We start from the raw sequence: 13,363 nt of genomic DNA, 5'->3' as shown, positions 1-13,363 counted from the left end.
GAACCTGCGACCTCCTGCTCTTCAGTCAAGCACTCTACCGACTGAGCTACAGTGTAATCCTGCCACTAGTGTGGGTAGGTTCAATTACCAGCCTCTGTTTGAGAAATGAGGCTACGTTCCTTCCCCATCAAGACAGCTGGATGTGTGGGTTTGCTATTGGCAATTTCCACCAAATATATTGTTGCCTGTGCAAATGAAGCGGGCAGCACAAATTCTTTTTTCTGGAGCATATTTCAAACGGCGAATGCAAGCAATCATTATCATGGTTGATGTGGTATGTAAGGTTGTCATTAGGGGCCGTAACCGTAACACCTGTTACTGCTGAGCTCAGTCATTGTTACAGCTGATGGTTGCTGTGTAAAATTATTTAATAAGTATGTTCACGGACAAGGACAAGTTGAAATTTAGTGATGAACAATACCTTCTAAACTAAATATGATTGTTGCCTTGTGTTTTTTGTTTCCTTGATTCCAAGACGTGTTTTTACAAACCAAACCTTTAACCTTCAAAACCTTACATTTTACAGGTTCACTGAGCTCTCTTCAATTTTTCCATGTGTTAATCTGTATATCGGTAAATGAATTGCATAGTGCGTGCTCATGTATCTTGTTTTGTCAGGGAACATCAGCAGAGGATGGCTGTTTTCAATGGATTTGGAGATCCTTTTTCAAGCTTTGGTTTCCCTTCAACACGCCCTGCCATTGACAATGGAGAGCGAGGTGATCGATCGCTTCGTAACAATCGACAGCTAGCTCCCCATGACATGTTCGGCAGCATGTTTGGCAACATGTTCGCAAACATGAACTCCATGATGGCAAATATGCACCAGAACTTTGTAAGTGGAGCTTATACAGAGAACCTAATGGTGACCCTTTGCTCTGACAGTGAGGCTGTACATAGGAAAGCTTGCGTTCATTATCGACAGATGCTTCAAAAAGGCCCTTAGGGATTGCTGAACTTACATACAGTGTAAATGTCTTCCCTTTGTTCCTTGGTTCCTGTAAGACAATTTGAAATGAGAATCTAGCAGTTTATAAATTTGAAGTAAATTTGGGCTTTATTCCAGGCATCCCTTACAATTTATATTGCTTTTGTTGAATTCAGTTACAGTCAACAATATAATAATATGGTAAAAATGTTTCATATTTGTTCATTTTGTTGTGTATTAGATGCATTAAGTTTTTAGGGTTTCTCCTTTGCCTGCAGTTGAAAACCCACATTTTCATGTTGATGTTTTGTCTATTTTTTTACTGTGTTTTGTTGTTCATTCAGGAGCGAATGGCAAATGATCCCAACACATACAGCTATTCATCTTCAACTGTTATGAGTTACTCTAATGACGGCAGAGGGGAACCCAAGTACTTCCAAGCATCCAAATCAACCAAGCGTGCTCCAGGCGGAGTAAGTTCCTCTATATGCTTTTGAAATTTCTCTTCTCTCAGCTACGTGTATACCTTTGCAGTGACAGATGTACATGCTGTAGTGGTTTGATTATTCTGATTGACACATAGCAATCTGACACCTTTCAACATCAAATCAGTACTGTTAATCGCCACAGAATGAATGAACTGTGGGCTTTTCGTTCAACACTTATCCTTGTTTTTCATGTTGTACAGGGTTCTTACAGAGTTGTGAATTCTTGAAAAAGTCTTGAAATTTTCCCGGCAGTTTTCCAGGCCTGAAAAGTCTGGAAATTAGAGATTAAGTCTGGAAAATGGTAAAACGTCTTGAGTTTTTTTTCAAAGCTACAACAAGTGCTTTATAAGTGAAATTTTCTTTTTGTTTTGGTGAAATCTTATTCAATCTCAACTGTACGTTTGCAGTGCATTGTAAAAAAGGCTTTGTTCCTGCAATTTGTAAGGCCCTTATTGATCACCTATTTGATAACCTCTAGTGTGGAAAACGAAATTATTGTTTTGGAAAAAAGGCTGTAAATAGTCTGGAATTTTGGATCCAAAAATCTGTACAAATACTGAGCATAGCCCCACCATTTGATATACCAGTTATGAGGTATCAGTCTTGTTGCTTATCTTGTGAGATGAGCTTTGTTCACAAGAATGTTTGAAGGAGCAATTTTAAAACTATTGTTCATCTATGTTCAAAAGTATCTCTATTTAAAAAATTTACAGTAAACATGCGCATGCATAAAATACGTTATTTATTTTTCTTGTTGTTGTTTAGGTGAAAGAAACCCAGCATGCCGTGAGAGACTCAGAATCTGGGCTGCATCGGATGGCTATTGGTCATCACCTTGGTGGGTTCACTTGTAAATTGAACATTTGAAGTACTCTGTTAAATTAGCACTTATAAAGATCTGTCACGTTGATGAAAAAAATTTTCAGGGGAGAAGTTTTCAAACTCTTTCTTATGCAGCAGTGGGACGCATGGTGACAATTTCAATGGATGATTCTTAAATGTTTACATTTCTGTATCCTTCACAGGTGATCGTTCGCACGTGATTGAGCAATCAATGAATAGAAGAACCGGTGAGGAGGAAAGAAAGCAGGATTTTATTAACCTGGATGAAAGTGAGTGTTTTGATGTTGCTCTTAATGATACTACATACAAATTTGTAAACTTAATGTTTCTTTTTTTAGGCCCCATGAGTATGGCAGGGGCCGGCGGGAGGGCGGGGTTTGGGGTACTATTAGAGGTACGCCAGGCAGCAAAAATAATAATGTTGTGCTTTTTGTACCCCATTTTGTCCAATTTTAGCCCTTTGGGTGTGACAAAGGTTCAGTTTTGAGCTACCAGGCTCTGGAACTGTGTATTATCATTTGACTCTTGGGAACTAGCATTTTCAGGGCTGATATCAGGGTCTTTTGGCGACCAGCTGGAGAAATATAGTTGCCAGATGCAAATTTTTAGTTGCCAGTTTGTTTAATCAAAAGAATATGTGGGATTGGGTGAAAGTCCCTAAAATCATTAATTGATTATCTGGTTGCATGGGACACATTCACACAAGTAAGTACCAAAATAGTAGATATGGGAATGTTGTATCACATAGTGAAGTTTTTTGGAATTCAGTTACAGAACAACTGTAATCAATTGTGATTGTCAAAACTATTTTGGGGGGCCTGTTGAAATGATTCTTGGACTAGCACATGTATGTGATAGCTACAGCTTGCCCAAAGGACAAACCTTTTTAAAAGCTGACTTTCTTTGCACCCTGATACATGTATGGCATTTGAATCATCATTGAATGTATACCCCTGACTTATAACAGACGATGCTGCTGCTTTTGACCGGGAGTGGAGACAGCGAACAAAACAGTCATCACAAGGGCTAAGAGATAGGCATCGCCCCCATGTCAGAGCTCTTGGAGATACAGGTACTTTCTTGGAATTTGTCTGTACAGTGCTGACCTTGATTTAACGAACATCGATGTAACGAAGTCCTCGACATAACAAACTACATGTATTTTCTTTACCTCAATACTGTAAAAAAGTAAAATATATGAAAAAGAACCTCGATGTAAAGAAACCTCGTTATAGTGAACAAATTTTGTCAGTCCCTTGGCCCTTCGTTAAATCGAGGTTAATACAGTTTGACAAACCTAAGGGTTGTTCAAGAAACTGAAGATGGTGAAAGAGCGAAATATTTATCCCACAACCAAATGACCTAAAAGTGTTTGCACAGTTTGAGTTACCTCTGCTTGTGCCCGAAGAAAGGAAGTAAAAGCCTAATCTCGTTCCCAGATTTCTTGTCAACGAAGCCAAGAGATCTGGGTAGGAGATTAGTAAAACGGAGGGTTGTCCAATACTCGGACAAATTTATGCATGGCATTGTATTGTATTGTGTTCACATTACAATACTGATCTAAAGCATAACAATAAAGAACGAAGCAAAACAATGAGAAATTTAACAAAGTCATGCATAAATTTGTTGAGTATTGGACAAGTATGGTAAAAAACTGCTAAACGCCAATATACAGTGTATCTGTTGCACTTGGTTTGTACATCTTGTTAAAGTGACCATTTAATAGAAGTGAAAGCAGTAAAAAATGAGTCGTTGGGACCTCGGAAAAGGTTACCGCGATCGCTTAAACAGAGTGGACGGTTTAATACAGGTGCCCGCTTAGTACAGGTCTGTTTTACAGTAATTAAGGGAAATGATTTCCTTAACTTTGTTATGTGACCGCTTATTAGAGGGTGACCGCTAAACAGAGGTTCACTTAGCAAACGTTTTACTGTAGTGTGGTGCTGAGTTTTTTTCGTTAACGTTGCTACAGATCACAGAACCGGACACGCCCATCATGGCCGCCATGCTGGAGTGGCACCTGCTGAGGAAGAGAGAAGTGTTCGACACAACAGAGTCGAACGGGAAAGGGACTGGGGCCAAGAGGACCTTGCTGGTGTCGCTGAGAGGAGCCAGAGAAATAAATCTAAACGTGATAAGCACGTGAGACTGAACAGCCGGCCCGTGAACCGACACGAACCACGTTCCGACAGGCTGTAGACAACAGAAGTGACGTAAAATATACTTTATTATCAAAGAATTTTGACAGAACGCTGGATACTTAAGTGTGCTCGAATTTAAGTAAAAACAGCTTTGATTTACTTACTTCTTCAGTGCATTTCAGCCAGATTGAGATACAGTAATGATAAAGATGCATAAGGATTAAATTATAACATAGTTTAGGATGAAGAATTAGTTGTTGTACATGTTGTAAGCAACTCTCTTTTTAAGTACAGTGGAGTAAAACTAGTCGAAGATCCGGATGTGGAGTAAGTAAGCTTTCAGTTGTATCTTTGTGTAACGTTTTTTTGCGTTTTGACTAAAGTGGTTTGTACTGCGCCAGTTTTCCTCTCGCCAAACATTTCATGCATAATGTGAGACCGTGTACATGAAATCGAGTTTTTTCGGTCAGCAAAATAAAGTGTTTCAGTAAAAGTTCTTCCAAAAATTAATATTGTTGCGAAAATGGTTTTTTTTTAATTTAACTAATTCTTCAAGGTTTCTTCGAATACCCTGAAGTCCGTTTAAAAGAATTTTGTCCCTTAAATGTGCTTAACTTTTTGGTGCATTTTTACTGTATCACTGTGTAAATCCAGCCGCGTTTTATTTCTGCTGCCTTGAGAGAGTATTGCCTAGAATACTAGATACGCAAGTACGGACCCAAGACTGCGTGCCCCGTCTTCGAGCAATTAATGGTTGATTTTTCTGCTCAGCGGTCACCGATACACCGATACATCAAAGTTTTGTTCGAACTGCGCGTATTCAACGTATGCCTGACTGAAGTGGAAACACGACAACACGACACTCGACACATGAAACATGAGCAACACGACAGACAAGGTTGTTAATATTTCTTTTATATTAATTTTAATTACATCTTCTTATGAAGCTTCTAAGAGAATTTTGTCCGTTATGCCCACAGGCAGTTTACCTGATTACATGAAGGGTTCTTTTTTTTTTCTGTTTTCTTAGACCATTTGGTAATTTAATTGTTTACTGGTACTGTTAGCTCTGCATTATTTTTTTCCAGTGATGCCTGCCTGCGACAATGAATCTACTGATAATAGAGTGCAAGTAAAGCATTTGCGGTGCCAATAATGTTGCCCATTGTTGCTCGTAGATCTTCAACAAACTTTCCATTATAAGTGCTCTCGTTGTCAAATACCGCACGAATTTCTTTTCTCAAATCTTTAAGACATTTCTGCACATGCGCAACACGCGGCACGCTTGCCTTGCTGAGCCGCTGTACAGCTTGATTAAGGTCGCTAGTATTGCTGTTCAAACGAGGCGTGATTTCATTGCAACCCTCCTTGACTGATCTTAACACAGGCACCCCACTGTGACCGCGCTCAGACTCGTGCAAGACTTGGATCCAGTCCTGCATGATCGCCACGACGAATAAAAGGTCATCGCGCTGTGTTTTCATTGGACTCTGCATCTTCTCCAGCCTCCCCACGGTCTTCTGAAGCTGTTGTTTGTTTGTGGCAATCATTTTCATTGACAGGGCGTGGCTCGTTTCCAGACCGTTTCCGGTGGCACCCAGCTGTCTTAAGTGAAGAGAGCTGCTTGATAATTCTGTTGCGACAGGCCCACTCATCTTATCTAGAGGAAAAAATTCACTCATGTTTGGAATACATCTCAGGCATTTTAAGGTTTTATACTCACTCAAGATTTCCCATTTTGGTTGATATACTCATGTGATGTTCCATATTCAAGTTTGTTTTCCGCGACATACACAGCATTTGACTTAATTTATGTCACATAGTTGAATCGAAATAGACGAAATGAGGAGGCGCGATTGTAGATCCTCTAGAAAAACACTAAGCGTTCTTTTAATAAAGCCGATTGGATAACCTTTAACTTCTTAGTTCTTATTTAAATATTGAGAAAGGAAAATATTTCTTGAGTTTAGATGTCGATGAAAATTAACCTAGTAGGCTAAAATACGATAATGCGCCTATATTTGAAAAAATGCGCATATTATATTACCGTAGATAAATTCGTTTGAAAAAATGAATCAAATACCTTCTAGTTTGTAGGCGTATATGTTGTCTTAACTGGCTTCGAAAATGTACTTCAGGGGTAGCTCGATTAAGCTCTTTTGGTAAGTAAATTCTAGGAGCAAAGTTTAAGCAATTTTTGTGAAAATTGGAAGGCTGTAAACAAATATCAGACTCTTTTCTCGATAGTACAGTGCCACACTCCCATAGTGTCTGTAGATTTAGCTTCCGACAAAGCGACCAATGAAATTCAAGATAATTTAGGGTGCGTCTTAAGCACCTTAAATAAAAGCCATTCAAATAATCGATTAAATATTCAAATACTTTGAAAGGGTTTTCAGAGGTGTGTACTAAGGTAATAGCCTAAATATTGAAAGACGATATATTTCTTTTTATCTCTCTGGGATTTTATGAAAATAAAAAATTGCGTCGGTTTGTTTAAAAAAGAACTACAAATTCATTGCCTTTCAAACTTTGCTTCACTGGCTTCCAGATGACATTGATATGATGAAAAAATTAACCAAAACAAAAAACATTTTGGCATAGTTATTATTTTTTTTGCTGGATATGTAATAAATATTTAATACCGAAGTTATTAACCCCTCTAAGAAAGCCATTCTAAACAGCGACATTATCCAGCAAACTTTCGATAAAACGGAATGGTAAGGGATATGAAATAAAGCAAGTATGAATTCTAGACGAATTCAGTTCAGTTACTATACTAAAAAGGCTGAAGCTTACGATAACAAAAGAAAAGCCATATTTAATTCTTTCACCTGCATGACGCCTTCTAACCAATCATATTAACCTGTGCGGCTACACAATTATGAATTGACTCGCAGTAGATGCCTTGCCATTTACTATTTAGCATTTGTGTCGCCTCTGGGCTTTTTGATGTCTGGCAGCGCCCCTGTACCTCTAACAAAACAAGAAACGACGAAATCGCTTTGTTTTGTAGCCGAGTGCTGAAGAGAAAGTGGTCGCCGTTTCTTCATATAAAAGGTAGGTTTCACACACAATCCGTCGACTCCAGAAACAAAATCTCTTGACTATTTTCTTTGAGGAATTTTTTAAATCATCAATTATATGTATTTTGAAATAGTTAACTTGTAAAGAACAGCCCAAGCGATGAAATTGTTGGAAATCTATATCGGTGATCATGTTGCTTCCCGCATGGCGATTCAAAGAAATGAGACAATATTCCAAAATTGACCGCAATAACAGAGTACAAATTCATTCTACGTTTTATTCGATTCATGGCATTTCAAAGGATTTTTTAAAAAAAAATAAAAATAAATAAATAAATAAATATGTATTTCTCTAAATCTTGTATCATAGTCAGGATCGACTGTCAGAATATGAATTTTGTTCTTTATTAATCGGATTGTGAATCTTAAAATATATGCAAATTACCCAATACAGAACTGAAACGTCTGATCTCTTAATATCACGTTTCGCACGTTTTTTGCACTTTTCCCCTGCTGAAACAGCTATAGCTCAAAGCATTTATTTTGTCTTTCTTTTCTTTTCTTTTCTTGTTTTTTTTTTTGGCAATCAGCAACTACCATTTTCAATTTTTAAATGCCTCAAAATCTAGTCTCCTAGAGGAGATCAAGTGGAGAATTTGCAAAGAATACCTGCCAACGATCTAATTTTTTGCTCAAATTAGTTTAAAAAAGGCGCCCTTCATTTTCGTGCGCAAAACGTACTGCTAAAGGTCTGTATGATTTCTATATAAAAAGTAGTAAATAACAGATAGTTAACATGAATCAAGTTTTTTCCTTCCTTTTTTTCTCCTCTTTTCCTATTTCCTTTTCATTTTTCTCTTTTCTCTTCCTTTTTTGGCCTAGAAACATTACATGCTTTGTTTCAATAATATCTGAGGACAACTTTGCTTTTCAGTAAATTTATTCGCACGTGAAACATATGCACTAAGAACGGAATTTTCCACGCCACTTATTTTTTCAATATATGTTGGTATGCGTATTAATATTCTACATCTATTTTCCTTTCTCTAAATGTAGGAGCGTCTACTCGCTGTAGCAATTTAGAATGGAGACCCCGATTTACGTGAACGGTACAAGCTCTTTTAGTGGGAAGAGTGTCTCGCTTAAACGAGTTCTTAATCACAAACAGGAACTACAAAAGGAGATCTCTGACCTAGAAAAGCTTCAGAAAACGTTACTTCAACAACGTCAAGACCTCGAGTTCCTCAATGAGAGTATAAAGAAATGGGCGCATGATTTTGACAAGATTGAGCGTAACAGCCAAGGTGTTCCTTTCGTTAGGAATGTCAAAGAAATTTGTTTTCAGATAGAAACTCATCTAAACGACATTCATGGGGATTTTTATTTCAGAATGCAAAATCTGGTCACTGCTGATGTTCCCTGCTTTCAACAAGTTTATGAAGCTCTCGAATTGTTGAAAAAACAAGTGTCAAAAATTTTGAACGATGACGCTGCTTACAAAGCCTCTTTTATCGAAGAAATTCGACAGCTTCTTGGTCGACTAACAGGAATTACTGATACTATGATGGATATTTATTTTGAGCAATAAATCCCCACAAAGTAAAAAGATATCAACCGATGCAAACTGTGAAGTTGAATTGACAATTTTCTTAACTGAAAAAATGACAATAGTTTCATATTGTAAGTTTTTATGTTTCTAAGCCTTTGTTGTGTTCCGTTAACTGTATTTTATTTAATCAGTTTTCCTGTAATTCCAATGGAAATGACAAACATTTATTTATATTTATTTCAGGAGCTCATCCTGTATAGTTAATTTTTTTATTCAGGTAGAAATAATCCATCCTGAGTTGAGAACCGAACTCTAGAAGTTTGAACTTTAGTGTACAGGCAGAAAGAAAATCTTGACCTCCTTTGCTCGGCTTGTTTGAAAACTAATTAAAATCACCATACTTGGCGTTTCACTCAAAAACTTAGATCGGTAAGATGCTCTACTTTTTAGTTATTATATAGAAAAATATTCACACTGAAAACATGTAATTTCTTGCAGTTCTAGGTTGTTGATAATTGTAGAAATGATGTTTTAGAAAGAACTCTTTGTGTTGTAAAAGACTGCTTATTGTATTTGGGCGAAATAAACTCCCAAAAATACTAAAGGTATAGTTAAACATAGATAAATTAATTATTTGTGTTGTGTAAACTCGATAGTGAGATGAACACAAAACTTCACTGATGACCATGACAATAAAAGTTTGTTAAAAGTGATATATGAGAATATTTTGTCGTTTATGACGGGTGACTGATCAATGTTCGTGCACTTCTTGCATGAATTTCCGTTTCCTGCAGACATTAAAATATTGTCCTTATTGAAATAACTCGCAAATTAACACTACCTTCACAAACAAAAAAACAAATAAATCATTAATTTTTGTTTATTTTCGTTTGTTCAATATTTTTAACCTTACATTTTATAGAATTGTTTTACTTTGCAGTTAAAGTGACATATTTTGTTTGCATTCAATTCTGTACTTGAATTTATACAATTCGATTTCTTTCGAAATTACAATGCACTCATTTGTAAAATGACAAACAAAAAATAAATAATGAATGCAGATACTGAGCGATGAGATCACAGACGTTCATCGAACTCTTAGTTCAATAAAAAGAAATTTGCTGATGACTATATATGGCAAGCTTTACCATGGTCATACTGTACAACAAATAATAGAATATTGTCTGTGAAATTTTACATCAAACCAATGTTTCGGCGAACAAATTCAAATACGTTTAAGTCAGATTCTTCTGCACCTGCTCGATTGCCTCATCCAATGATCTTACGGACTTGGAAATTCTGACCCAATCAGATGCCAGCCGCCGATTTGTCATATTATGCATGAAATCTAGGTGGGTCGTTAGCGAAGCTTTTTTGTCTGGAAAAATATTCTACTTCTAGTAGTGTTCCCGAAATCTTATGCCGGTAAAATAAAGTAACTTGTTTGTGAAAATCACAACGACACCAGGAGCTTTTGGTCTCGACTGTTAAGGTAAGCATTTTAAACCGACGAATACTGTATATCCTTGTTAATATTACTGTAACGCTGGTTTGTATGTAACCAATTTCATAGCTCTCTTCCTTAGCATCTTGTATGGTATTAAACTTTGAAATGAAAGACCGAAAATTAAAACTTCTTCAATCCTCCTCATTCGTGGTATTGATCATGACTACAAACACAAATACCAACAAATGACATTTTACACATTTTTAAATTCAAGTTTTCAATTTTCGCTTTAGTTTATACATGCAACGATCGCAAATCTTTTGCTAGATATGCTAATTAAAATCAGCTGTTCTCGAAACACTCAAAGAGCATGCCCGAAACATTCATCTTACCCATACCACAATGCAGTTTCAATATTCCCGACCCCAGTCAACGCTTCCGAATCCGTAGTGATGGACAATAGAGAAGAGCTCTGGGTTCGAGAATGCAGTTTCAACTGCAATCTCCGTACTGTCCAGAGGCGGCGATCCGTTTGGTCAGCACCAGGGTATTGAAAGCTCTGAGGACGACATCGATTTACTTTTGTCAGTTTGCTCATGTTTTACTAATGTATTTATTCTCACCTTGTTTGGGAATGCGCGGAAGAACTCAAGGAACCTTTTGGCTATAAACTTTGGCATGAAATGCGCTTTACTTCGACTTTGCAAACTTTGAATACGGTCCAGTTTTTTAATACAATCGTGAGAAATGCTCGGACCGGACAGTCACTCCCTCTGCTTAGCCTTTCTAAATTTTGAGTTGTTTTTGAACTCTCAAAGGTTCTTGTATCGGTCACCTAAGCCGCGAGTACTGATGGTTCTGTCTTTTTTACAGGAATGTCGAAAGAAGCGATAAACGAGAATAAAGAACTTACGACCCGCGTCGAGAAGTTATCGATAACTTCAATCAACAAAAACACCAAGCTGTTCAAGTCACAAATAAGAGAACTGGAAAAGCAATATGATACAATGCAGCAACAACTAGACGACCTGCATTTTATTCTGGATGTTGTCTTGAAATGGGACGAGGACTTCAAAAAAGTGGTGCGATTCAGCCAGGGCGTGCCTCATACGAGGAACACAAAGGAAATATGTGCCAATATCAAAACAGCCATGATACCGAGCAGCGAGTTTGACCGAACCGTTCAGATTTTGGTCAAGGAAGGGGTACCTTGCTTCAATCGAGCCACTTCGCTCTTGGAAAAGCTAAAGTCGCGCCTCGACGAGAGATCGCCAAATGCGAAGTTCTCCGAGGAGATTCGCCAACTTCTCGGGGAATTGATTGGAACTTTGAGCACGATTATGAACTTCTTTTATGATCAAGAATCTTAGACTGTTGTCATGGTGATTAGGATCCATAAATATCCCTGTTTTAAAGATTATTTTGTATTAGTTAAAGAAATGAATACTGTAACAAAAATGACCGGTTCGGAACTGTAAAAGGTCAGTTGAATTAGCTAAAAGGATGAGGACAAAGTTAACGTTAAATAACGCCGTTATTCAAAACGATTGCGAAAATAAAGAATTAAAACGTAATTACTTGATGCACGCTGACAACGCTTGCAACGCCGACTACTGGCGCTCCCGTCCATCCACACTTGCCTGTCCAAATTAAATGGCTGGCATCACGTCATCATTTTCAGCTAAATGGGGCAAAGGTTATTCTGAAAATCACTATCAGCAATCGCAGTCACGCGATCACGGAAGTGTTTCGATTGAGACTATTGTTAAGACTCCTCGCCCACTAATAGGAAGCCCCCACTCCTTTTCAGGTGGAAGATAGTTATTAAGCCCCCCCTCAATCTAACTCCCCCCCGGAAAGTCTCCCCTCTCCTCGACTGCCCCCTTGCCGTCTTATAACTGCTTATAGGCTCTTTAAAATTAATTACTTGTGAAGACCACCCACTTTTTGGGGAGACAGCTTTGAAATTTTTCCAGTAGTAAGTGACCACTTGACATATGTTCTGATCTTAATGTTCGCAATGTTTTTACGACGCTACTCAGAGTATACGAATACCTTTTAGAGACAACACGGACCTTAGCTGCAAGTAGTAAATTCTCCTTAAAAAGGAAATATAATGGGCACTCTACCCGGAAAAAGACCCCTGTGGTTCGATTGCAAGTCGTAGCCTGTGTTGTAGGCGAACACCCTCCGGAGGGGACCACTGAATCGTCGCACTTTAGGTGCAGTTGGTCGCTTAAGGAAGGTTCGACTGTAGGTTACTATACTGTTTGATGTTAAACCCTACTTTAGACACTTAAAAAAAGTATCTACTGTTTTCAGAATTAACTCCCTCTCATATTGTAGATTCTCACTGTGAGCATGTTGGCGGAAAACATTGCAAAAAATTGCATAAAGGTGGATGACAGTGCCAGTCCACGCCTTGAGATAAAGAGGAGGGGGGGGGGGGGGGGGGCGGTCATCCAGACCCTTAGATAAAGGGGGGCCCGGTCCCAAAAAATTTTTTTCGGCCTTTCGGGCCATAGTTTGGTCTAAAAATAAGGGGGAGCGGGCCCCCCGGACCCCTCCCCTGGATCCGCCACTAGATGAGAAACAATCTTTGAAAGACTAAATGATCTCTCTTTAAAAAGGTCTTCATTTTTGAGAGTTTTTGCCCCTATTTTCCTGTACAAGAAGAAGGGAGTGCACTGAAATAACGCAGCTATGAAAAACAACTCTCTCTTTCAACCAGGCCAGTATCACTTTGCATGATATGATCTCTATCTATCAATCCAGCGAATAAAAATTATAGCCATAAAAAAGGGCCTGTTTTAAACACCTGTTAACGTAGTGCTTTGTTCACTGGTTGCCATCAAAATATAAAGAGCGACAAAGGTGTTCCGAAACGCAGCTGTAGTAGCAACAAGCGTGACTTGATCTGACTAACAAATATGTTTCTTGC

At 38.0% G+C, this 13,363-nt stretch overlaps 3 protein-coding genes and 1 long non-coding RNA gene across 4 annotated transcripts in view; 3 read left to right on the top strand and 1 right to left on the bottom strand.

Moving 5' to 3' along the window:
- Positions 1-4,906, top strand: part of LOC140933898 (myeloid leukemia factor 1-like) — a 6,138-nt gene extending 1,232 nt beyond the window's left edge. Inside the window, exons 2-7 of the mRNA XM_073383574.1 lie at positions 619-835; positions 1,273-1,401; positions 2,182-2,254; positions 2,442-2,528; positions 3,227-3,331; positions 4,232-4,906. Of these exons, the coding sequence (XP_073239675.1) occupies positions 619-835; positions 1,273-1,401; positions 2,182-2,254; positions 2,442-2,528; positions 3,227-3,331; positions 4,232-4,458 (838 nt within the window). The 3' untranslated portion in view covers positions 4,459-4,906. The remainder of the gene's footprint in view (positions 1-618; positions 836-1,272; positions 1,402-2,181; positions 2,255-2,441; positions 2,529-3,226; positions 3,332-4,231) is intronic.
- Positions 4,907-5,327: 421 nt separating this feature from the next.
- LOC140933870 (uncharacterized) lies at positions 5,328-6,605 on the bottom strand. The gene is made up of 2 exons (XM_073383539.1): positions 6,484-6,605; positions 5,328-6,060 (listed from the first exon to the last, which is right to left on the bottom strand). The coding sequence occupies exon 2, from the start codon at positions 6,053-6,055 to the stop codon at positions 5,513-5,515; it is 543 nt and encodes a 180-aa protein (XP_073239640.1). The 5' UTR covers positions 6,056-6,060; positions 6,484-6,605; the 3' UTR covers positions 5,328-5,512.
- A 652-nt stretch (positions 6,606-7,257) lies between these two features.
- Positions 7,258-9,620, top strand: LOC140933862 (uncharacterized). Its single transcript, XM_073383527.1, has 2 exons — positions 7,258-7,460; positions 8,483-9,620. The coding sequence occupies exon 2, from the start codon at positions 8,511-8,513 to the stop codon at positions 9,012-9,014; it is 504 nt and encodes a 167-aa protein (XP_073239628.1). The 5' UTR covers positions 7,258-7,460; positions 8,483-8,510; the 3' UTR covers positions 9,015-9,620.
- Positions 9,621-10,354: 734 nt separating this feature from the next.
- On the top strand, positions 10,355-12,002 carry LOC140933854 (uncharacterized). Its single transcript, XR_012165087.1, has 2 exons — positions 10,355-10,467; positions 11,296-12,002. It is a non-coding gene; the product is annotated as an uncharacterized lncRNA (long non-coding RNA).
- The last annotated feature ends 1,361 nt before the right edge of the window (positions 12,003-13,363 follow it).

This window comes from Porites lutea, chromosome 1 (assembly GCF_958299795.1).
Source record: "Porites lutea chromosome 1, jaPorLute2.1, whole genome shotgun sequence".
Lineage (NCBI taxonomy): Eukaryota > Metazoa > Cnidaria > Anthozoa > Scleractinia > Poritidae > Porites > Porites lutea.
This window is presented reverse-complemented; position numbering and strand designations above follow the sequence as displayed.